The sequence below is a fragment of the Pithys albifrons genome, chromosome 2 (assembly GCF_047495875.1).
Source record: "Pithys albifrons albifrons isolate INPA30051 chromosome 2, PitAlb_v1, whole genome shotgun sequence".
Taxonomy (NCBI): Eukaryota; Metazoa; Chordata; class Aves; order Passeriformes; family Thamnophilidae; genus Pithys; species Pithys albifrons.
This window is the reverse complement of record NC_092459.1, coordinates 68,763,505-68,786,756: the sequence shown is the minus strand read 5'-3', so window position 1 is coordinate 68,786,756 and position 23,252 is coordinate 68,763,505. Positions and strand designations below refer to the sequence as shown.

The window sequence follows — 23,252 nt, the reverse complement described above, 5'->3', positions numbered from 1 at the left end:
AATGGGTAGAAGCACTAAACCGGTTTCACCAAGAAGAGAGACAGCACTTGACTCATGTTGCTGACACTTTCTGTCAGCTGAGTAAGTCTTCCACTGGTACACTGTCTGCTGAAGCCTCTGTTTTTTAAGATGCTTGTTCAGAAACCAAGACCAGACTCTGGAAGGAGTCTTTAAAAACAGCCTCCTTGTTAAAGAAAACCTAAGCAGAATCCAGCAGGACCTGGGTCAGAGAAGAGAAGACAAAAGGGCAGTACTTTGAGGGTGACCGATGCTTTTTTACCTTTGAAAGTTAATGGTACTGGGAAAGGAACAAAATTCCTACCATATCTGCAAGATTAATAGGGAAAATAAAACCAGAGACCATGATTAAAACAGCAAAAAGGTGTCACACTCCCATCTGTTTCTCCTCTCCCCCTACACATAAGCTATCAAAAGCATCTTCACTGAATGTACTAGTCAGAGGCCAGAGGTTGCCCAGTTCTGCCCAGCCCTCCTGCTGTTATACCACAAAACCTTCTGGGGACACTGCAAACAAAGAGCCAATGTCAAAAGCTGTACTCCTGCTAAAGACAACAACAGCCATGACTAAAGCATTTAAACTCAAGTTTCATGCCCTCTACCTCTGCCAAATCAGCCCGACAGTATGCACAGTGAAAACTGCACTAGCATGATAGTTCAAAGGTTTTGGTGGAAATCCTGTGAGTCCAAGGAGCAGGACCAAAAGCCTCATTAAAGGCTGTGGCATAAGTCCAGAAAAAAAGGCAGCTCACAGACATTCCTTAGCCAATGCTTAAGCAGTGCAGCAGTCAAATTGATTCAAGAAACAAGCAGGGCAAGTTCTACTCTTGGATGAGAAAAATCAGCTCTTGCATACTCTTAGAAAGCATGACATGTCCATAGTCTCCTGTTAAACAGTTTTCCATCTCCTGCTGAATGACCTTCCTTGCCTTGTGCTCACCAGGAAGACTGGAATGGCAGCAGTTCTAAGCAAACAACAAAGTTACCAAGAAGACAGTAACACAGTAGCAGTTTGATGAAGACTTTCTGGCCTGGGGCATCTCATTCACACATTCCTGATACAATCCCTTCATTTTCTGTGTTCACGCTGAAAACACTACTCCAAACACTCTTCAGAATATGCCCTTCTCTCCTGAAGAGAATGAACCAAGCATGGCCTCAATGATAATTCCTCTCAATTCAGCACGTGTGAGACCACGCCTTGAATGCTGTGTCTTCTTTTTAGGTTCCCCAGTATGACAGACAATGACATACTGGAGCAGACCCAGGAGAGCAGCATGAAGACGGTCAGAGGGCTGGGACACACACCATACAAGAAGAAGCTGCAAGATGCGTTTGTTTAGCTTGAAGAAGGGAAGCCTGAGGGAGCACGCATGTGGGGGAATTTATTGTGGTTTTCGACTGTGTAACAGGAGGGTATCAAGAACATGGAAACAGACTTTCTCCTCAAAGGCACACTGTAAAATGATATGGGGCAATGAACACCACAGCAACCTTTGCAAATTCCAGGGAAGTATCAAAAAAATGTTTCTAAGAATGGGGATTGGTCAGTCACAGGAACAGAGCATCTCCATCCCTGGAGATACACATATATCTCAACTATGAGCAATCTGATCAAATTTGACATTGGATCTGATACTGAGGCTGGACCTAGAACAGAGAGCTCGAACACAGATAGGTTCCCTTCAGCATTAAATATGCCATCATTGACCACTGTGCAGAACAGCTTCCTGACAAAGAGTGAAGTAATTCCAGCCAAGGAAACTGGTTAGCCACAGGGGTTAAGGTTCAATACCCAGAAGAGAGATTAAAAGAGTATCCCAAAAGACTAACTTCTGCTACATACTAGCACCACCTGCTTTTCATACTGATGCAGATTAAGCAAAAACTGTGCAGCCAAATGTAACAACCAGCCAAAATAACCCTCAGTTTGTCCTCACAACTACAGGTTGGGGCAAACCAAGGTTCTTGGCAGCTGTATCTTGCTTCATGTTTCACCCTCACACATCTGGATGCCACAACAGCACCTGAAAGACAACAGTGGCACAAGGGGACACTACTAACCAGAAGACTATTTTTGAGCACAAGGTACTTGGCAGACACTGTGAGATGCAGATAAGCCATTATTGTAAAAACTGTTTACTTGCTGCTAGAAGAAACAGATCCACAGTAATCTTTAGCAAACTGACCATGAGAGATGTAACATGATCTGACAGCAAGATTTTCATCGGAAAGCAGGCTGAACAGTCTGAATGACATATCATTCTTCCCTATAAGAAAAATAAGAGTACCTGTCTACACAAGACCTAAAATTAAAACCAGAGTGTTTTTTACTGCTGTTAGCCTGAAAACTTGGGGATGCAATGAATGCTAGCATAAAAGGAGAGAGAACAAAAGCCTTCCAGTGCAACATCAGATACCCTTTGTAAAAATACTCTCTGTGGTCTGTCTGCATGTTCTATCCTGAAGTTTCAGGAAGGTCTATACATAGATGTGTCTGCAGTGACCCTCTGTTTGTAACAGCGGTTACTCTTAAAAAGCACCCCAACATTTGACATGAGGAACCCATAGCAAGAGAAATGCCCTCAGATAATACACCATTACAGTTCCGTTAAACAGCTTTTCTCAATTCATGCATTTTCCTAAAGAGCAGAAGACCTATTTGGAAACGTATTCAGATATCAGCAATGACACTGAGCAGCACGAAAGAAATCCCTGTCCAGCCCTGGACTGTAATCACAAGCTTCCAGGAGAACGTAATCCAGCTAAGCAAAACCTGGATGTGGAAGGATCAAGAAAAGGGCAAAGGAGGGCACCGTGAAAAGCACAAAGGGGAATTCACAACTGGAGAGAAACTTTGGTGAGGAAGGAGAACCAGAAAAGGTAAGATTGCTGGAGAATGGGAATGAGGGAGTTTTCTAGGGGAAAAAAAAGCCAAAACTGACTCAAGAGTGGCCTACCTGGGTGGAAGGCCTCTGGATCGTAGATAGTTCTTTTCCCAAATGAGAAGCACGAGGCCAAAGGACCAAGAGCAAGTGGGAACCTCCTACACTGCTGCAGTGATTCAAAACCCTGTGAGCAAGAGGGACATAGAAACCCAGCATCGTTGGGTTGCACTGCCTTGCCATAAAATGAGCATTTGCAGGACACATTGTGTGCACTGTTTCCCCTGCCTTTGGTTCACTTTCTGCCATTGGTGAGCAAAGTATTCCAGACCAACAAAACCAAGACAACTAGACATGGAGGATGTTGTTGGAAGGCGCAGAAAAAGAAACAGGAACCTGGAATGAGGACTGACACTGAGTGCCCTAAACACATGCCAAAATCAACACCCCTTTAGTTACTGTAGTTCACATCTGCTCATTTGTAAGCAAATACTGACAGCCAGGCATGAGAAGATAAAATGTATGGAGAAAAGAAAAAAGACAATATAAGTAATTTTAAGATATCCCTTTAACTTCCTTTAACAATTACTATGTTTATTCAACTACTCATCTGAAATCCTAAAACTCTTTGGGAAAATGGAATTAGAAGGAAAAGTTCCAGTGCACAATTCTAGTACTGTACACTGCTTGTCAGCTCCAAAAAACGCCAGTGTTATTTGCACAGACAAGAAGAAAACCAGCATTACATAACTAGGTAAATTATTACTAAAAACGCAAGGACTAAGAATTAAGATTGTTTTAACAATTGTCCAAACTCGACAACCTCCAGAGAAACCATATAAATCATGGGCACAATTGATGAGTTTGAAATGACAACTGTGAACATTTTTTATGATCTACATTTAAAAAACCCAGCACATAACTATCCAGTAACTCATAAACTGAAACGTTAGTGGAAGGCTTTATACATTTAATGACTGTACAGATAAATGCACACTAAATCTGCAAATATGTTCCCCCATCCTTCCCCCTCCTCTGATCTACTACATTGAAACAAAACCATTACCTTTTCTGGTTAACATTACCTTTAATGTCTCGATGAACAATACCATGTTCATGTAGTACATTGATAGCAATCGTGATTTGCTTTGAGTAGAGCCTAATGACATGCTCCTGAAGGCCCAGTTTTGATACCTCCTCCAGAGTGCCCTCATCACAGTACTCCATGAAGATGTACATTTCTTCCTGTTGTGGGAACCAAACCAGATTTGACTGGGTATAGTTTTTTATATTTTATTCTTTTTAAACACTGAATTAGGATCAAGTTTTCCTTTCATCCTTCACTGTCCATGAAAAGACCAATGGAAGTATCGTGTAATGTTTTAATGGACGTATCTCTTACCATAGACTGTCTAACAATTATCAGTTCAGAACTCAATTCTCTCTGTCACATTGCAACCTAATAGAGTCTATTGCACAGCTATAAAATCTCTGCTACGTATCTATCTGCATCATTTGTACACAACTGATACTATTTGAGTGTATAAAAAAACATTACTTTGGCATCAACCAAACGACACTTTGGAAATCTTGCGAGTACACTACACAGAAATCCAAAAAGATCCTTCACTTATTTAGAAAACAGGGAAAAAGCTAAATGTTTTGGCCTTGGTTTTTATTCCCTCTTACTCCTAGTTCCTACATTATCATGTGTTGATTACTTGGGATGGGCAAGTATTTTGTTGTTTTCTGTGGATTTAACAACCCTGTCAACTCTATACTCACTTTAAGGAAAAGTTAGGTTACCGTTCCCACTCTGTCTCCAAGCCCAGCCAATTTCAGCCAGACTCAGTATAAAAAGGTGGCAAAGACACTGAGCTCTCAGAAACTAGTCCGAGAAACCAATGACCCAGTGACACAGACACCAAAATTTGTGTCTCCAAGTAGTGAAGTGCAGAGAGAAAGCAGCCTTTTTTCCCTTTTAAAACCAGCAGTGGATCTGCAAATCAACTAATTCATATTGGGGATATCAGTCAAATCCACTCAGCGCTTCCCAACCAGACATCAGGATTCAAGACTCACAGTGCAAGTGAGAAGAGCATGTGGGAAGCAGAGAGTAAGTTGGGGCTCTCAGCACACAACTCTCAATCCAACTCCATAAGAAAAACACATTTCAGTAGTTCTGCTGCTCAAGTAAGAATATTTGTTTTTATCTTCTGAAGAGGTGCTAGCTGAATTCCAGTACTCCTCTGGCATCAAGATTTAAATGCCAGCACTAAGTTTTTCCAGGAATCAACACAATATACCAGTACAACCTTTGCTGCTAACAGTGACGGGTTTTAGCTTGTCTAGTCTTTATCTACACAAAGAAGCTACCACACCATGCATGATACAGCTTGCTTTTAGAGCAGTTCCGTATAGTAGCAGCATACAATAGCTCCAGCATTACTCACTCAATTCATTTATTGTGAGCCTTCTCTGTTTATGTACCATTTCCAAAAACCTCCAAACTATGTTTCAGAGGCCTCAATATTCAGAGAAAAGACACATCGCTATTCACAGAAATAATCAGACAATTAAGGTGGACTAAAATGTTCTCAAATAAAACCTCCAATAATACAAAGCTTCTTAAAATTTTCTCTGTCCTACAAAAAAGTGCCAGTAATTTCCGTTTTCTTACCCTGTGGAGCTCCACACCAAAATAACGAACCAGATTAGGGTGTTTGATGCCTTCAAAAATCTTCAGTTCATCAGCCGTTTCTTTGATAGTTTTGTGATCATTAGGTTGAAATCTTATCTGCAAGGAGAATTGTCATTATTTTGCTACTATTTAAACTTAATAAGAAACAAAAAGAAAAAAAGAAAATGACCCAACCTAAACTCAACACAACAAAACCCCACAGCTTAAAAAAAAAGGTACTTTAGTCTCTTTTTTTTTAAATAGCATCATCACGCAAAGAGCCCCAAAATACTACCCCTCCATCCAGAGACTTAAAGCACACTAAACTTTTTTTTTGAAAAATAACATAGAACTCTGATGATTTATAAACTTTATAAGAGCAAAATGCTGTTACTTAAATGTATAAATACATGTGTGTACATATACATCTCTTCCAAGTTTGCCTTCTAGCTTAAATGTGGCAGATAGACAGAGTACAGGAGAATCTGAAAGCAACACCAGTGACAGCTATCATTCAAGACAGAATAGTTGCCAGGTACTTCATCAGGGGAGAGTCTAAGGGATTTCTTTGGGGGTTTCATTGAGAATGAGGCAGAGGCAAGGAAAGGGTGTGGCACGGAACAATTACAGGCAGTTTTTGATGAAAGAAACAGGTTTTCATTACTTCTCCTGCAATATATTGTGATGGATTCTTCAAGGAGGAAAAAAGTCTTCTGAAAAACTGATTTAAAGCTTCTAATCACACAAAGATAAGCAAAATGAATAGCAAGTTATAGAAGATGCTACTTTTACCATACTGGTAGAAAGCAGAAGCTCCATTAACTGAGTGCAGGACAACTGCTAAAGGAATAAATACACTTATTTTTCCTTCGGTTGCTAGAGCGTTATGATTGTTGTGTATAGTAATTCCAAGCTATTCTTAAGGAAATACAGAAAAGCCTTTCATATGGAAGTTGCAAACAGTTTGCATGCAAGCCTATATTTAGCCTATTAGAGAAATGTCTGTCAAACAAGATGTATTTATGAACTTATTTGAGCTTCTTCCTAAGGAGCACACACATGCTAATCTGTAGAAAGCACCTGCATCTAGAAAGGAATTCTGAATCCCAGAAACAGAATCCTACCGATGGGGGAAAAAATACGTTATTTCATCAGGAGAAAAAATGTAATAGCAACAAAATTGCAAGTGGTGTTATTAGTCAGTAAATGAGTATGGTAAAAGAAGTTAAGCACAAGTCCAGTCTTGCTTTTCCACACACAGGAGAACACGTAAGCATTGTGTGTGTGGAAGAACAGGCTCATGAAATGTAATTGCTGTAGTATCCAATACCAGCATGGTAACTGTTACAAAGAGTTGATGCTTGCAGTTGTCTGAAGATGTAGAAATGCATTCCAACTAAAGCTTTTCTTTTTTTTTAAAAAAAAAGGTGTTGTAGGGGAAATGGATCTCTACGCCTACATAGTTTTACTTATTCCTATCCTGAAAATTAAATTTTCCCTACCCACCAGGTTAGTCAAGTTTTGTGACTCAACCTAGCTCACGTAAACTGCAGCAGAGGCTGAAAAACATCTGATGTCACACTTCCTACCTTTTGCTCTAAGGAACTAATAAAATGTGAGAGGAAACACTGCAAAGTAAAATAAAAAATTTGTGTACAGTTTTCACTAATCTTTCAAAATTATTTAAGCTCTCCTAATGGGAGTTTACATATATTAAGCAAGCAATAATTAAATGCACAACATCCCTATAAGATTAGTAAGAAACACTGAATTTAAATTTACGCGAAATGGATAGTTATAAATTTGAAAAAGAAAAAAAAAAGAAAAAGCTTAAGCAAGTCGTGGAGGAAAAAGTGATAGCAGCAGCTGTGGCTACATGAAGAAAAATCTGTCTTCCCATTCTTTCCCAGTTAGCTGACAACAATGTTCAGGAACCCTCAATGCCTGCTAAGTCATGCACATGCAGTCTAGATAAAAAACAAGGGCAGCAGTGATTCTTGTATACACAGTACTCACTTCCTTCATAGCCATCAGCTCTCCAGTGTCAACACTGATACAGGTATAGACCTTCCCATACTGGCCTTCACCTGCAAAATTAAAATAAGAAAAATTACACTACATTCAATAAGCAACAGGTACATCACCTACAATAAGAAAACAACACCAAAACCAGCTTGTCAATGTTCTTTACCTGTATTTTAATTTAAAACTTCAAGTAGCTTTTAACTGTAACACCTAATACCACATTCATAGACCTGAATTTGAGCTTATTAAAAGTAAAAACATTACTTTAACAGGCTGACCTGAATGAAAACTTCTCATGAACTTAAGGATTTTCCCCCAGAATCCCAATTCAGACAGTGAAAAAGAATCACATGGGGGAAGCAACAATAAGACTAGTGAATTAAATCCCAAAGTTTGAGCTCATTTCCATTAATATTTCTGGTTCTTCCAAATGCAAAACTCAAACATTTTACAGGGTTAAACACATGCAGATCTCACAGGATTATATCTATGTAATTGTTCTAACCAAAACCTTCTCCTTTTTTCTTGTTTGATCAATGAAAATGTCAGTGAAGTTCTACATTAAGAAAATCCAAGCTACAACATTATTTTGTATTTTAACATTCTCATTTTAGTAAAGGTGATATTACCTATGTGGAAAGGAATCATTTTCAAAGATTAGATTCCCTTCAAAAATACTATGTTTGATATTTTAGCCTCATAAATGAACAATAGACATACCAATTTTGTTTCCTCTCTGCCACTTGAAAGTCACTTTTCTCAAACCTACATGCATGACGTTATCGTAAGATTTTGGTGTGTCACACACTTGGCCAATGATGTTCTTCCTTCTCATCTCTCTGTATCTCCTCTCTTCAAACAACTGAACAGACTTTTGAACAGCTTCCATCGGTGCTTGCTTGGAAGCAGTGTCTAAAAAGAGGAATGAACAATTTCCTTGACTCAGAAATATTCACTGTTATATTTTGTTACCATTTGATACCATGTGAAGTGACCCAAATTAAAAGAAAACTATTTTGTGAGTCTAATTTAAGACGTAGGAAAAGGACATTTTAACAGTCACATATGAAACAATCACATATGAAACACACATGAAGCTAAGGTAAAATGAGAATACTTGGAATTTCCTAATCATCTCTTACTCAATTCAACAAAATTAAATGTGTGAAATCTAACACACTTCTTTGCATGTGACCTGTAACTAACCTCTGAGACTGGAAATATGTTAGGGTCATTAAGAACACTAAGGAAAGAAAAACAGGTAAAGTTTTGCTCTACAGAGATATGAGAGGTTTCTTGAAAAAGTCATAGCATCTGTTATTGCAAAGAGGTATTAGAAACTCAGCTCTCAAGTCCTCAAACAGAATCCTAGGGAGTGAGGCCACACTCCTTCATCCCCTCCTTGTAAAGCACAGAAATTACACACCTGTGACTGCTGACACCAGTAGTTTAACCTGTTCCTAACAGTATCCAAAAGATGGACATACTGATATTCCCAAATGATATATTTTACTCCCCACCTATAAGTAATACTACTTCCTCTACACTAAATATGCTTTGCTGTATTTTAAGTCAAAATCTTTGTCTTATTCACAGTGGACAGTAAAACCAGTTCCCATTACAGCAGTCTTCTAGAAATTTAAGGTTTCCCTCATTCTTCTTTGCTAGTTTAAAACAAACTCAAATTACTTCAGTATTTATGTTCCAAACAAAACGGAAAGACTTCAATCTCAGAACAAGAATTTGTAGCTCTTTCTGTGTTTTGCCTAAGCCACATAATGAGACTGGTTTTTAACGTGACAAATTTTTTTCTAATGTTTCGTGAGGCTCCATCCTGCCTCATATGCAAGCAAGCTTCATGTATAGGTATCTGTACAGTACAGGACTGTCTGAAGTAATCAAGTTACTTTGTTTCATGAAAATCAGCAGCAGGACAGAGAGGAATATGCCCTATAATAGCCTTGAATTTAGGAAACAGTGTGGGATCACACACTGTTAGACACCCAAAATAAGAAAATCCCACACTGGGGAGAAATCTTAGGAAGTGAGGAAGTACTTCCTACTACTGTCATGCAACTCATCATTAGGCTGAATAGGGACAGCAAACTTCTACAATTCCTATACAGTAACAAATTAACTCAGTTTTGTAGAATGCTACTAGTATCTTTCAGAAACTGAAAAGAATTAACTTTTATGAATTACTCTCACCTTAGAGTGTACACCATGTGATTTTGTTAGCAGTATCTTACACCTGCCATCAGACTTTTATTCTTTCTCCTTTCTGCATAGAAAGCTGTGAAAACCTCTTCACCATCAGCAATAAAATTCAGTCTCTTAGTCCTTTTAACAGGTTTAACAGACACTACATTATAACACTCCTAAACACCTACCTTTGGTCTGGTTGATTAATGTTCTGAGCTCCCAACTCCGCCGGGATGAACCACTCAAATCTCCTTTTGGATACAATGGCTCTAGAAAAATAACAGCGTGAGCACAAAAGCACCATTTATCTCATGTTAAGGATTATGCCACTACACTCAGCAGAAGCTGAGATATTACATGTCAGAACTAACACACCCCGTATGTATAGCAACGTATGCTCTTGAAATCAAAAATGAACTTCTCTTTAGAAAACAAATTATGAAATAGAATTTAATTTATATAGAAACAGAGATCTCCCTCCACAGCTGAGGGAAGCACTTAAAGCCAGGGCACTCAGAATCCAATATGCAACATATGTGTAGGAAAACAATTTTCCATGGTTTCTTAGAATAAGGCTTGTGTTCATTCCAACTTAAGCCAGTTCCTGTTCATATAGATACATAAAAACTGGAATAAGCACAAGGCAGACAATATTTTCAACATTTACTTAAAAACAAAAATTAAAAAATACCCCACACTTTTTAATATAAATTTTTAAGCCATTTCTCTCTTTGAAATACAGTATGGATGACCACAATACCAACTCTACTTTGCTGTAGATTTTGCACTTCCTTTTAATTTGCACAATCTTTCAAGATATTTGTTGCAATAAATACCACATACAGAGAGGCTGAAGGAGGAGCCCTCATCAGGACATCAAGTCACATACCCTGTTCCATCTTCCAGGATTCAAGTAACAGCAAGTGTTCATAGTATGAATACTGTAGTGATAAAGAACTGGACAGAAAACACTTCATGGCCCAGAAGGGTCCAGTTCATACCTCATTAACAGTGTTTTGGAATTTACTATCAAATGGATTATATAATTTAGAAATCATGCTACTAATTTCATTTTGAACATTGGAACTTAGTAAGACATCAGGAAATCTCTCCAGATACAATTCAGAAACAATGTGAAAGGCAAGAGAATAGTAGATATGTATGAAAACAGAACTTTTGCTGACAATATAAGCCTAAAAGTCTAAGAATTCTCAATGAGGTGAAAAAATATTTGGAAAGGGTAAAAACTGGGAACAGAGAGAAACAGCTTAACGACATAAATCATCTGGACATCCAGGTCACAATTTGTTACTATAACAATCACCTTCTCGCTCTTCAGTGGGACTGGAGTGACGACTAAGGGATCTGAACTGCAACTCAGCTGCTATTGAAGCAAGTCGATCATTTTCAGGAACACTGGAACCCCTGTTAAAAAGAGCCATCATACTAATTAATTTGTCATTAGTATTTATTTAGTGTGATGCTAATTTAGCTGCAGTTTTAAAGAGAAAGAACCTCTGAAGCCTAGGATACAAACCATGAAAGCAATGTGAAAGAAAAACTGATGCTGAAAGGTAAACTGCAAACCCCTTCTATGCTATTTTTCCTCCAAATGATTTTAGTTATGCTACTCTATGAAAAAGCCCCAAGCTTCCAAAGTATAAACTACTTCAAACTATCGTTGCCAATAAAAACAGAATCCATTTTCATGACTTGTAATATACTATTAAGGCAGCTGCTGCAGGATGTAGCTTGTACAGGTTTGGATATACCACCAGCAGTCATTCAGCTGGGTGATAATGTGAGCCACATTATCAGATGAAGGGTGGTAACTGAATTCATATGTGCCTCGTGCACTGCAAATACAGGCATAGTGCACAGTCATTACAGCAACACTAGTGGGAAGAGAGAAGCTGTTGGCGGGAAGGACGCTTAAAATGACAGCAGCTTGACTGCTTGGAGGCCCTAGTTCTTCCACACAGCATGGAGTAGAATCAGATGCCTCAGAAAAAGAGCCAGATGAATAAGCATTCTAAACAGAAAGGAAAGCAGTACTGAGAGAAATGAGACTTAAATCCTCAGATCTCCAGGAACTTCTCTCCAGCCTCAGACATTGATCAATACACTCATGTTTTAGAAGCACAAATTTCTTGTGAAAGTCTTTCTACCACAGCTTCCTTTTGGACAAGGTTCCCTTTCAAAGTATGATCAGGAAGAATTATCACTGATACCTCCTTAAACATAATGCTTGAGAGGTATGAGCTGAACATTACTGGAAAATGGGTAACATTGTTAAATCCTTCACTGTGAGCTAATAACTACAAAAAGAAGAAAAATATCTGGCATCATAAAGTGCACACACCTATGAGAGGACATCCCTACAGGCCTAAAGTTGCTTTGAAATTGTATATGATTATTACCTAAGAACAGTTCAAGATAATCCTAAGAACAGAACCTAAAACTGTATTCCCATGCAAATGTTCTCCACAAGATGTTTGCTTTGTACTTCCTTATACTGCCCAAGTAGATTTTTTAAGTTTGATCAGGACCTGAAACTAAACTAGTGAAAACCCTCATTATTCTTCAGGAAGTTGAGGCTAAGGTAGTTTTCAGCACGCACAGAGCAACAACTCCTGATGCACAAAATGCTTTAAAAGAAGCAAAGCTAAACCACCTCTAAAATGAGGCAACAACTAAACAGAGGACCTTAAGCATCATAGCTTTGAATGTAGTATCTAAAACCCATTTCAGGCCCATCTTAGTCATCCAGATGTTTTGTTTGTGTCCAGAAAGACTGTCTGCACACTTTATGCAAAAATATAGTAAAAGAAAAAAAGAACATTGATACATTTTGGCTTCAGGCCTGAATAAATAATAAAATCATGAACAATAACCTTAGCTAGCTCAGAAATGAAACGTCTATACAGGTCATTAGCATGAACACAGTGTAAATGTCTAACCATCAGAAAGCTCAATGTAAACAACCAGGTATCACTGCTTTGGAGTTTTTAATTTGTAGTTGTATTAAATTGATTTCTTTTGTTTTGGTTAAGAAAAACTTCACCAGAACTATGGTGGCATTTGTGCACTGTGCACTGCCTATTACAATTGATTTACAAAGTTCCTACATTCAACTTTTTACAGATATTTAATGTTTATAATCATCCCTAAATGTATAAAGAGTTTCTGGAAAGTGTACAAAAGTTCTGTCTTTGTGCTATTCCAGCAGCTGGACTCCATACCTTGCATACAAAACCACAGAAAACACTTTCTTGATCCAAAAGATCGCATTTCTCTTTTGGAGCACAAATGAAATCCATAATTAAGACTGCAATGTGTTAAAGTCTGTAACTGTGTTTTAACTATACTAAAATAAAAAAATGTCTAGAAATGTATTACATCATAATGTTTTGCCTTCCTCAATAAACAAAACCACTTAAAAGTCCCCAAAAGCTTCCATACTCTCTCTGCTTTGGTATTTTTTCTTCAAAAACTCTTCCTAGCTCATACAGGGTATTAAAGGCTATTTAGAAATCCAGACAGTGCACAAATAAAACAATAAAATCATGGAATATTTTATGAACAACACTCAGAAAAGTGAAAGCTGAGAGCTCTAAGAAAAACGCAAGTCTTTAAAAAAACAGGCCTAGACAATTTGCTAAAATGCTACATTCACAGCAACTTTCATGTTACAATCCATGAAAGCAATATCAATTTGACTGCAACTAAGTAGAATTCTCATTTCTTTCCTTCCTAATGACTATCTTCTAGAACTATAAGAAAATGTAAAAATGCCAACTTTTACACTTTTATCAGTATTTGTGTAGGACAAACACACAGAAAACATTAAAAGAATACACCGTCATATTCAAGTATGTCAAATTATAAAACTGACAGTTTCAATGAGTGGTATAAAATCACAAAAAAGCCTACAACTATTAAAAACTAGATCCCTCTTGGAAAATTAACTATCTTTAAAAATATGCCTTGGCTCAAAGGGCTGTACATTGCCTAGAAAAAAATCCCTTTTATATGCTGTGTAAAGACTAAGTTAACTATCAAGTAAACAAGTTCCACAACCTCAAATTCATAAACATTAATTAACCTCACACTGTCATCTTATTAAGCTTCCAGAACCTCTCAGTGAAAATCCTCTACAATGTTACTTGAAAGAGCTATTCAAATGCTGCACACTACTGACTACTCTGTCTTTTCCAACAGTGGGCTTAAAACAGAAGCATGAAGGATAGATAATAAAGACATGTATTTTGAAAGGCAAAAATTAAGGATGCATTTTCAAACAAATAACAACAAAGAAAAAACCAAACAACCCAAAAAATAAAAAGAACAAAAAAAACCACCAACAAAACAATACCCCAAACCAAAATAAACCAAAATGAAACAAAAAAACACCTGCACTCACAAGCTGTACATCTAGAGGCTACTGCAGGGTGCAAGTCATATCTTAGCAAAAAAACAAACTCAAAAAACTTGCAGGAAAGATTGTATATAAAAAGTCATGACTTTCTTCCCTCTTCACAGCTTAATGCATGCTGCTGCTGTGCATCTGGTAATAAATCAAACCATGGTGGTTTTCTAGCTAACAACCGAAAACTACTTACTAAAAACCAATTTGTAATCAAGTCACATCTAAGTTTCCTTCAGTCACCATCAATCCTGTTGTTCCTTCACTACCTGTTCTTTTCTCTACAGCCATGTAATACAGTCAGATATGTGTCTCCATTCATAGGAATCTCTGTCCAAGAGAACTTTTGGTATCTGCAGTAGAAAAAAGAATCCAAAAACCCTAAGATACTCCTATGTAAGAGCACAGTTTTCAGAGGCAGGGATGCACGGGGAGTGGGAAGGAGTAAAACTGGGAGATATGTCAATGGTCTGACTGTGGTATGGGAAGAATAAATACCAACAGCCTGAAATATCAGCCAAACTGAAGGTCCAAACACAAGAAAGATATTAACATAGGTCTGTTAAAACAAAGCCACCTATGACAATACAGGAGTTGTTTCTTGTACATATCCTGATATAGAAATGGTTTCTTTCATATTACATTTATTCTGTACCACCTGAAGAAGCCAAAGTTATAGCAAGAAATAATTAAAAAAAAATCCTCCTGAAATCTTCTGTATTTAATTTTGCATTTGCCACTACATTGTGTTTGAAAATATGTCTGACAATAACAATACCAAAACCACTAGAGAAATAAAATGCAAATCCTTGGGTTTATTTCTGTCTTAGTTAACTCAATGAAAGTGATTCTACGATTCTAAGTGTTAGTTATCAATACTAATTACTTAGTAAAGTTATACCAATGAGCTGACTGGCATATGTTCATTTCATGGACATATTTACTGAGCAAATCTGTAATTTACATCAGAACTGCATGCTTTTAACTACCACATTGTTCAGACACTTTCAATCTGAAAGCAGTCTTATCATCAATTTCCAAGACACACAATTTTGCTCAAGTCAAACATGAATGAAGGAGCCAGTGGAAGGCATGATGGGAGGGGAAAGCATGGTGCAAATGATCTACTAGGATGCAAGTATGTGGGACAGTTATATGGGTGATGTATGTAGGATGAGGCTTCTACTTCACGAAGCGGAGCTACCTGGTATCATTTGCACTGCTGCCAGGTTTGGGCTGAGCTGAGTCGCTACCGACGGGAGCGGGGCGACTGACAGCAACACTGCAATGGTTCCGCGCATCACAAGGGACACTCCGAGTGCTGTGGTAAGAAGGAAAACTTCAGGAAACAGTTAAAAAATGTTTGGAGTTGAAAGTTTGTGTGACGATCCTTGTGTTAAAAGTTTTTGAGTACATCAAGCAGTACATGGAATAATTCTCTGTCTCAGAAGCTTCATGAGCTGCCAATACATGCAGTAATAATAATCTTCAAAATAAAAATTTCCCATCTTCAAAGCAGTACTAGTTTCTGCCAACAGCTAAGTGACTTCCAAGAAAAGAAACAAGTGTAGAGTTTGTCACAATTTTTATCCTCTTGAAAAGTAAGGCCCTCTGTGTAAATTTATGTATGGTAATGTTTATTTTGAAATTTTTTAAAACTAATTTGGCATTAATTCTCATGTCAACTCTTTCAAATGCAAGAGGAAAGATCCATTGTTTCAAGCTTATTCACAGCAGGTTGGTAATGATGCAGAAATGCCACCATATTTCAGAATGCTACCTGTTTAAGTTCTATATATGCTATACTACAGAAAGCACTGTCACGGGCACTTACACAGACGTTCAAAGTGGGGAAGGAAATAAGAGTTTCATTAATCAGAAGTTTTCACCGAATTACAGCTTTACATTGCAACATTGTGTCCAGGGAAGACAAAGGGGATAAGTATGACTTCAAAGTAAGAAAGCATGCACCAGTACAAAAGGGGGGTGGGCATGCAGAGAGAAAGAGAAACCATATTGTCATTAAAAGTACATCAATAAAGTCTGGATTACTTACATGCCAATTTTTTCTATTTGTTTTGCCCTCAACAGCAAAGAAAAGGTGTTCAACTTACTGACAGTCAGCATAACCAAGAGAGGATAAACGAGGTTAGAATGCTGTACTAAGGCTAAATACCTGAAGCCTTCAGGCGTGGGGATGATAAGATGAGGATTTGGTGGATCACTATGACAACGAGGCACTTTCACAGGACGGGGACTGTTTCGATGAACAGCTGCAAATTAACAAATAGAACACATTTGTTCAGATGTCAGAAAAAATCTACTAGGGTTGTTTCAAGACACAAAATTAAAACAAATTCCTAGTTTACAGAATTAAGTCTGAACTGGTACATTTTTTTTCTTATCCTTTAAGAAAAATACAAATTATTTCCATTTTAAATACACTGGTTGTATGCATTAATACTCTTCATATTATTGTATCATTTAACTCATCCATAAAATAATGAAAATTCTCCAGATAAGTAAAAATTAGCGATTAGAAAGTGTGTACATGCATCACTAAAACTACAACGTCATTATTTCAACTTCACAAATTAAAGATTTGTTATCTTATTGCAAAATAAATATGAACAAACCAAGCAATAATTAAAAAAACAAACAGCATCACTGTTCCCTTTGCATGAGAATTAGCTTTCTCAGACAATAATGGAAAGCAAGATGAGTGGTGGAAAAAGCCACACCTGACAATTTTACTCATACTGATGCCCCTCATGACAGTCTGCCCCAAGAAAATGGGACAGGATAAAGAGTCAGTACTTTCTGCCAGGATAAGTCCACCTCAGTGATCTGAATTTCTGCCTTGTTTGCACAACTAGGACAAGCAGAAGATGCCAGGGCCAGGTGTTTGTTGTCCTGTTACAATTCACAAATACACTAGTGGAGACCCAGACAGCATATCCTAAACCACCTGGGTGGACATAGGCTGTTTCACAAAAGCAAAAGACAGGATAAAACACCAGGAGACAATCATTTACATGCCTAGAGCAGCAGTGTGAACACAACTGGATCCTCAGCTTTGGAAAAAGGGATTAAGATCACAGTGGGTTTAGGTCCCTCAACATGGTATGCAAAAGTAAGCAGAAAGTCTTACTTTTCTCCTAATCATGACACAGGAATGGGTATCTACAGTATCTACAGACAGAATACAGTTTATATTTACCTCCGTTTATTTCACATGTATTAAAGTTTCAGACTGCTGTTCAAGTCTGCACCATCTGTTAGCCCTGTGCCTCTGAGACAAAAGCTGTCCAGTAATTCAGTTTCTGTGATCTGCTATGTCTGCAATAGCATTTGTAAGAGTTTCAATACTTTGGCATCATCATGCTAGTGATTGATCTAGAATGGGACTCCCTCTCAACAACAGTATCCAAAGTGAATGTACAGGTTTTACATCACAGAATTCAGCTACATTTCATTTTAGACTATGCTTCTCTTCAAAGGACTGGACTGACTCTCACTGCAAAACATTTCTCAGCTGTAAGACATTCTCATCAAGATTATATCAAAACTGAAACTTTACTGAAAAACCCCCTCTTGCCAGAGTCAAATTACTCTCCTTTATGTCTTCTGTCATCAAGCCTGCCCAGTAAGTGACATCAGGAGAAAGAAAAAAAGATGACATGGTATTTTGAAAAGTAAACAAGTCAAAGGACTTGAGATGAGGAAGAGAAACAGTGCTGAGAAAAAGATGCTTAAATGGGAAACACAGATGAGGAAATGTTTTCAACAGATATACAATAAAAAGATGTTGATTTTGTTCTAATTAAATGAACATTATATCTATAAAGATATATTTTACACTATGACAAATTTTATATTTCACACAGCTCTATCAAACCCTCACATATAACTCATTTATACCTTAATAATGTAAAGTCCAACAAAAGTGTAAATATTCACAGTGCCACAATGAAGGTTTCAGAGAGGGAACTGTAAATGCCTTCTTAGACTTATAATCACTTCTATACCCAGTCTAAAAATAACAGCCCTTTCCCAGAAGATTTGTAAGACTTCACAGGAATTCAAGGATAAAAACAAAGGAAAGCATCTGTAAAGCTTAGAAGTTTCCTGAATAAAACCTCTAGTTAGGCAATAATGGTTTCACATAAACAATCACAAAAAGATTAAAAATACTTTTATTGGTATTTCTAGCACTTTAAAAGTACTTTACGATCAAAATTCTGTAACAGCAGCAGCAAAGCTCCAGAACAAATGCCAGTAACTTCTGCCTTACCAAGGTACAAACCTGTAACAGGACTGTGAGGTTTTCCAATAACATGGCCAATGCACTCATTCATCAGAGCTTGTAAACTCTAGAAAAGACAAACAAAAAGTTGTGATGTTTTGTTACAAGAGAGTTGATAGTCACATGATGAAGCTCACAGTAACAAAATCACACTGGTTAAGTACATAATCTGTTAGGTAAGCAGCTCTATATTCTACCCATTATACTAAACTTTTGGATCCACATTAGGGTTTGGACTTCATTTTTTTTTAAGCTGGGAAATCTTAGTTTTGTCTTGCCTTTTGCCCATGTCCGAATTACATGAGAATTGAACACTGATGTATCACAAAGAACATTACATAATGTAAAGCTAGCAGAACTTAAAAATAGCCATTTTTCATAAAATTAAAATCAAGCTTGCTGGAAAAAGCTGCAACAACCTTCTCTGCACTCTCCTCTCCACATCTCAAGAAAACATACCTAAAAAAACTGAGTGAGAGTATGATGGCCTGAATCACAAGATCAAAGTCTGTGAAACAGTAAATACAAAGCCTTGCATATTAAAAGAAACCCACTTCTCTTATCTACCCATGAAGCTAGCAAAAATCTTTCATGAATGGGATTTTAACAGTTAAAATCATTGAACTGGTGCTCAGGCAATCTGAGTCTAATTATTAGGTCTACTATCCACTGTGTATTAAACACAGACAAGGTGTTTAATCTTCCTCCGGTTCAATTTACTTGTCGGAACACCAGGGATATAACATGTCTCCACAACCAGGTAGTAAAATTGTGTTATTTGGTAGATCTGTTAAGAAGGGCACTTCTGTAATGCCAGTCACTCAGAGTAGGCAAAATTTCTTCCAGAATTTCAAGAACTTAGTGAAGACCAGGAACTTGAAGCTAGACTAACAAAATCCAGAATTACTGAACTAAGAAAGCGTTTAGCTTGGGACTGGCATATCTTAACAAACCAGACTGAGCTAGAATCTCAACTTGAAATGCAGAGCTTTAAATCTAGTCCATTATTCTTCCATGACATCAGATATTACCTAAGTAAGAGACGAGGACTGGTATTGCCATTTCTAGGTGAAATCCTGTGACCTGTGCTATACAGATTAATCAAAGTGGCTTCAAGTATATTTCAGTTTGAAAGAAAAAAGTCCAAAAATGCAGTTCAGATTATGGGGGATCCCCTTTTCTCTCCCCTCCTTGTTCAAAGGCCGATTTAAAAACTGTGTCAAAGCAAAAAAAGTTGACAGCTACTTTCTAAAGCTGAAGTATCAGTGTATTCCAAACACAAGCTTAACTCTCTCATTAAGGCAGGCAATCCTTTCCCAGCAACACACACACAGGACTAACACATAACTTACTAGAGAACGCTTGATAAAAATACATGTGGGAAAAGACTAAACTACATCATTTCTGTTACATGTAAAATTAATGTGGCTGGCATTTTACAGCACATAAAAATCAGAGGCACTGACACTCACACTATGCTATTTTGTGGCAACTGTACTTTCACTTCTCTGTAGTATTGTACCAAGATCAGAGAAATAAATTCTCGGAATTTTATTTCCACAGGAAAAGGACGAAGGCAGAGCATACAAAAAAGCCAGTTATAGTCTACTATTTTTTTCCTTATACAAGCAAAAGAAAGATGCCTTAAAGGTCTCTTTCATGCTGGAACAATTTGAAGAAATATCTTTAAACAATTGTGATTTTGTATTCATACCCATAGATGAAATCTGGGTGTTAACTAAGCCACAGAAGCTTACATTTAGAAATTCATTATGACAACTATAAATTATAACTCTGTAGAAAAGCTGCTGCCAACTTTCCCAAGACACAAAGGGAGGTGGCTTCCCAAGACAATACCAGCAACTTGGCAGCAAATTGAAAACATTATTGTCAACAGTCACAAACCTACTCTCTTCAGAATCTTACAAACTGAAGAGATATCAGCATCAATATACAACAACAGCAATTGTCTCAGAACAGCATCTATATTCAGATCTTGTTTTATAAAAAGAATCATATACTAATATAAATCATATAATGATCATATTAAAAGAAACATATACTGATAGTTTCACAAGAACCTACAAATAACTACAAGCAGAATAACTTATTCCATACCAAAAAATCATCTTCTGGGAGAGCTGAAATAAATGCTGGCTCAATGGCTTGAAGAAAATCAAAACCTTGAGTTGCCCATCTATCTCAAAGGAAAAAAAAAAGTCAGAAAATGAAGAGCTCTTTGGCTAAAGCCATCCTAAGAGTTTTAACTACATCCAAGAACAGTAAATGACAGTTAATTATTTTTCCTCTGGAAAACATGATAAAACTTTTGTAAGAAAATGGACTAATACGTAAAACAAAAAATTTAACTTTTAATAATACATTTGCCCAATTATACACAGATAAAGTCTGATTTTAGCAGACACTGTCAAATGAAGTGAGCAGGCCACGCTATGTATCTCAACTCTTCAGGAACAGTATCATCAGCTCACCCACAGTATGCTTCAGAGCAACGAGTCAAACCACTATGCTCCCTGCCTAAATTCTCCTTTCTGAAACAAGACTGAAAGGATACTAACGATTTCATGACCATGTGATTAGCAGTGACTAAACTTCAGTGTTTTCCGGCCTAGACTGGTAAAATAAAACAAGTAACTTTGCTAGAATGAGTTGTGTCTTCAGCTACTTGCTTTCCCCCACTGCCTCCTCTTAGACCTACTAGAATAGTAGCTGCAACTGACAAAATACAAAACCATTGGATACCGTGAGATGGAAAAGATCCACATGGACCATCAGAGTCCAGCTTCTGATTTTACACAGGGCAACATAAAAGTTAAATCATGTATCTAAGAGCATAGTCTAAATGCTCCTTGAACACTGACAGGTTTGGGGCCATCACCATTTCACTGTGGAGCCCATTCCAGTGCTTGGCCACCCTCTCAGTGAAGAAATTTTTCCCAATACCCAATGTGAGCCTCACCTAACACAGATTTAAGCCATTCCCTTGTGTGCTGTCATAAGAGAAGACATGAGGAAGTTGCAGACAACAACTCACTCTCCTCCTACCTAAGCTGGGCAAACCTAGGATCCTAAAGCACTTCTCATTACATCGTGCCCTCCAGCCCTTTCACCATCTTTGTTGTCTTTCTTTAAACACACTGCAGTACTTTTTACATCCTTCTTAAACTGTGGAGCCCAAAAATATGCAGAGTACTCAAGTCAAGGCTGCATGAGCACCAGGTATGGTAGTACCACCAACTACTTCGAACTGGTTAGCCATACTGTGCCTAAGGCACTCTAGGATACGGCTGGCTCTTTTGCCACCAGGGCACACTGTTGACTCAAAGCTTACCATCAAGAGGAACCCCAAGATCCCTTTCTGAAGGGCTGCACTCCAAGCTCTTTGCCCCCAATCTAGTGTATATCCAGGGTTACAGTAACCCAGGTGCAAAATCTGGCATTTGTCCTTGTTGTCCAGTACTCATATCTATTAATTTCTCTCTGTAAAGTCTCTGTACCCTCGAGGGAATCAATGGCTCCTCCTAATTTAGTATCATTGGCAAACTTGTTTTGTATGTGATCAACTCGCATGTCCAGATCATAGATAAAAACAAAAGAACTGGCTCTAAAATTGAGCCCTGAGAACACCCTAGTGACTGGCCACCAGCCAGATGTCACTCCATTTAGTCCAACTCTTTGAGACCAAACCTTTCAAGAACTACTACAGCAGTAACAAGTTGGCTGTTACCTGGGTCGTGTGCCTCTGCCACTCTCACATTTTGTTAGCACATAATTCATCCATTTTCTGGCAAAGCTGATATACTTGTCTCCAATTTTCTGCCTGAATTCTCCCGACATCAGACGAACAACTTCTTTATGGTACTGCAAGAAACTAAAGATTACTTTTCACATATTAGTAAGAAGAACAAAAGTGAGAAGTACTGTTTGCAATATCCACTGGAGTATTTGCAGGCCAACAAAACTCTACAGTATGGTAAGTTCACATCCTATCCTCAGACAAAATTATTTTATGCAAGTGGTTGCCTAGTTGTAGAAAAAAAAAATCAAGGAAAGTGCATGATACAAAACGTGTTATAGTGAGAGTGAGAGGCAGCACTGAGCTATACTGTAGTCTTCTGAACACGTCAGGGAAGTGATGATGTTTAACAGCACACACATCTTTGAAGAAACATCCTACATAAACACTCAGTTCTGTAAGAGATTGAACTGCAAAGTAGTGTTCATTTTTAGTTACATTGCAGGCAATTTTAGGGGATAAAGTAGTTATTCATGTACATTTAGAAGTCAAAGAAATACTAGCTGTTTCTTATAAGACTTTCCCTAGAAGTATGTTAGGATATGATATAATCTTAAAAACAATTTTACAATGCTCATAGGAATCAAATAGTGAAATAGATCACTCAAAGCCTTCGAGTGTAACATTTACAGTGCCTGCACTCTAAGGCAGGCACTTAAAAGCTCTATGTACTGCATAAAGAACCACCATAAACTTTGAAAGAATGTCTCAGTACACTATTATGCTAGTCTAGGTGGAAAAACTGTGACAAGACGTTACACCACAGGGTGGCAGAGTCACCATCCCTGGAAGTATTCAAAAAAATGAGTAAACTTAGCACTTTGCTGTATGGTTTAACAGGCATGGGCATTCAGTTGAAGGTTGAACTTGATCTTGGAAGTCTTTTGCTATCT

General features: G+C 37.7%; 1 protein-coding gene across 5 annotated transcripts in view; it reads right to left on the bottom strand.

Moving 5' to 3' along the window:
• MAP3K4 (mitogen-activated protein kinase kinase kinase 4) overlaps positions 1-23,252 on the bottom strand; it is a 71,931-nt gene that overhangs the window by 4,596 nt on the left and 44,083 nt on the right. For 2 of the 5 annotated variants that reach the window (XM_071549412.1, XM_071549410.1), the window contains exons 13-23: positions 22,291-22,424; positions 20,661-20,739; positions 18,531-18,609; positions 16,413-16,509; positions 15,441-15,557; positions 11,135-11,235; positions 9,999-10,079; positions 8,329-8,520; positions 7,600-7,670; positions 5,584-5,700; positions 3,989-4,148 (exon numbers count right to left, since the gene is read on the bottom strand). In XM_071549412.1, coding sequence (XP_071405513.1) covers positions 3,989-4,148; positions 5,584-5,700; positions 7,600-7,670; positions 8,329-8,520; positions 9,999-10,079; positions 11,135-11,235; positions 15,441-15,557; positions 16,413-16,509; positions 18,531-18,609; positions 20,661-20,739; positions 22,291-22,424 — 1,228 coding nt within the window. The remainder of the gene's footprint in view (positions 1-3,988; positions 4,149-5,583; positions 5,701-7,599; positions 7,671-8,328; positions 8,521-9,998; positions 10,080-11,134; positions 11,236-15,440; positions 15,558-16,412; positions 16,510-18,530; positions 18,610-20,660; positions 20,740-22,290; positions 22,425-23,252) is intronic. The other 3 variants (XM_071549411.1, XM_071549413.1, XM_071549414.1) reach the window with 3 other exon arrangements.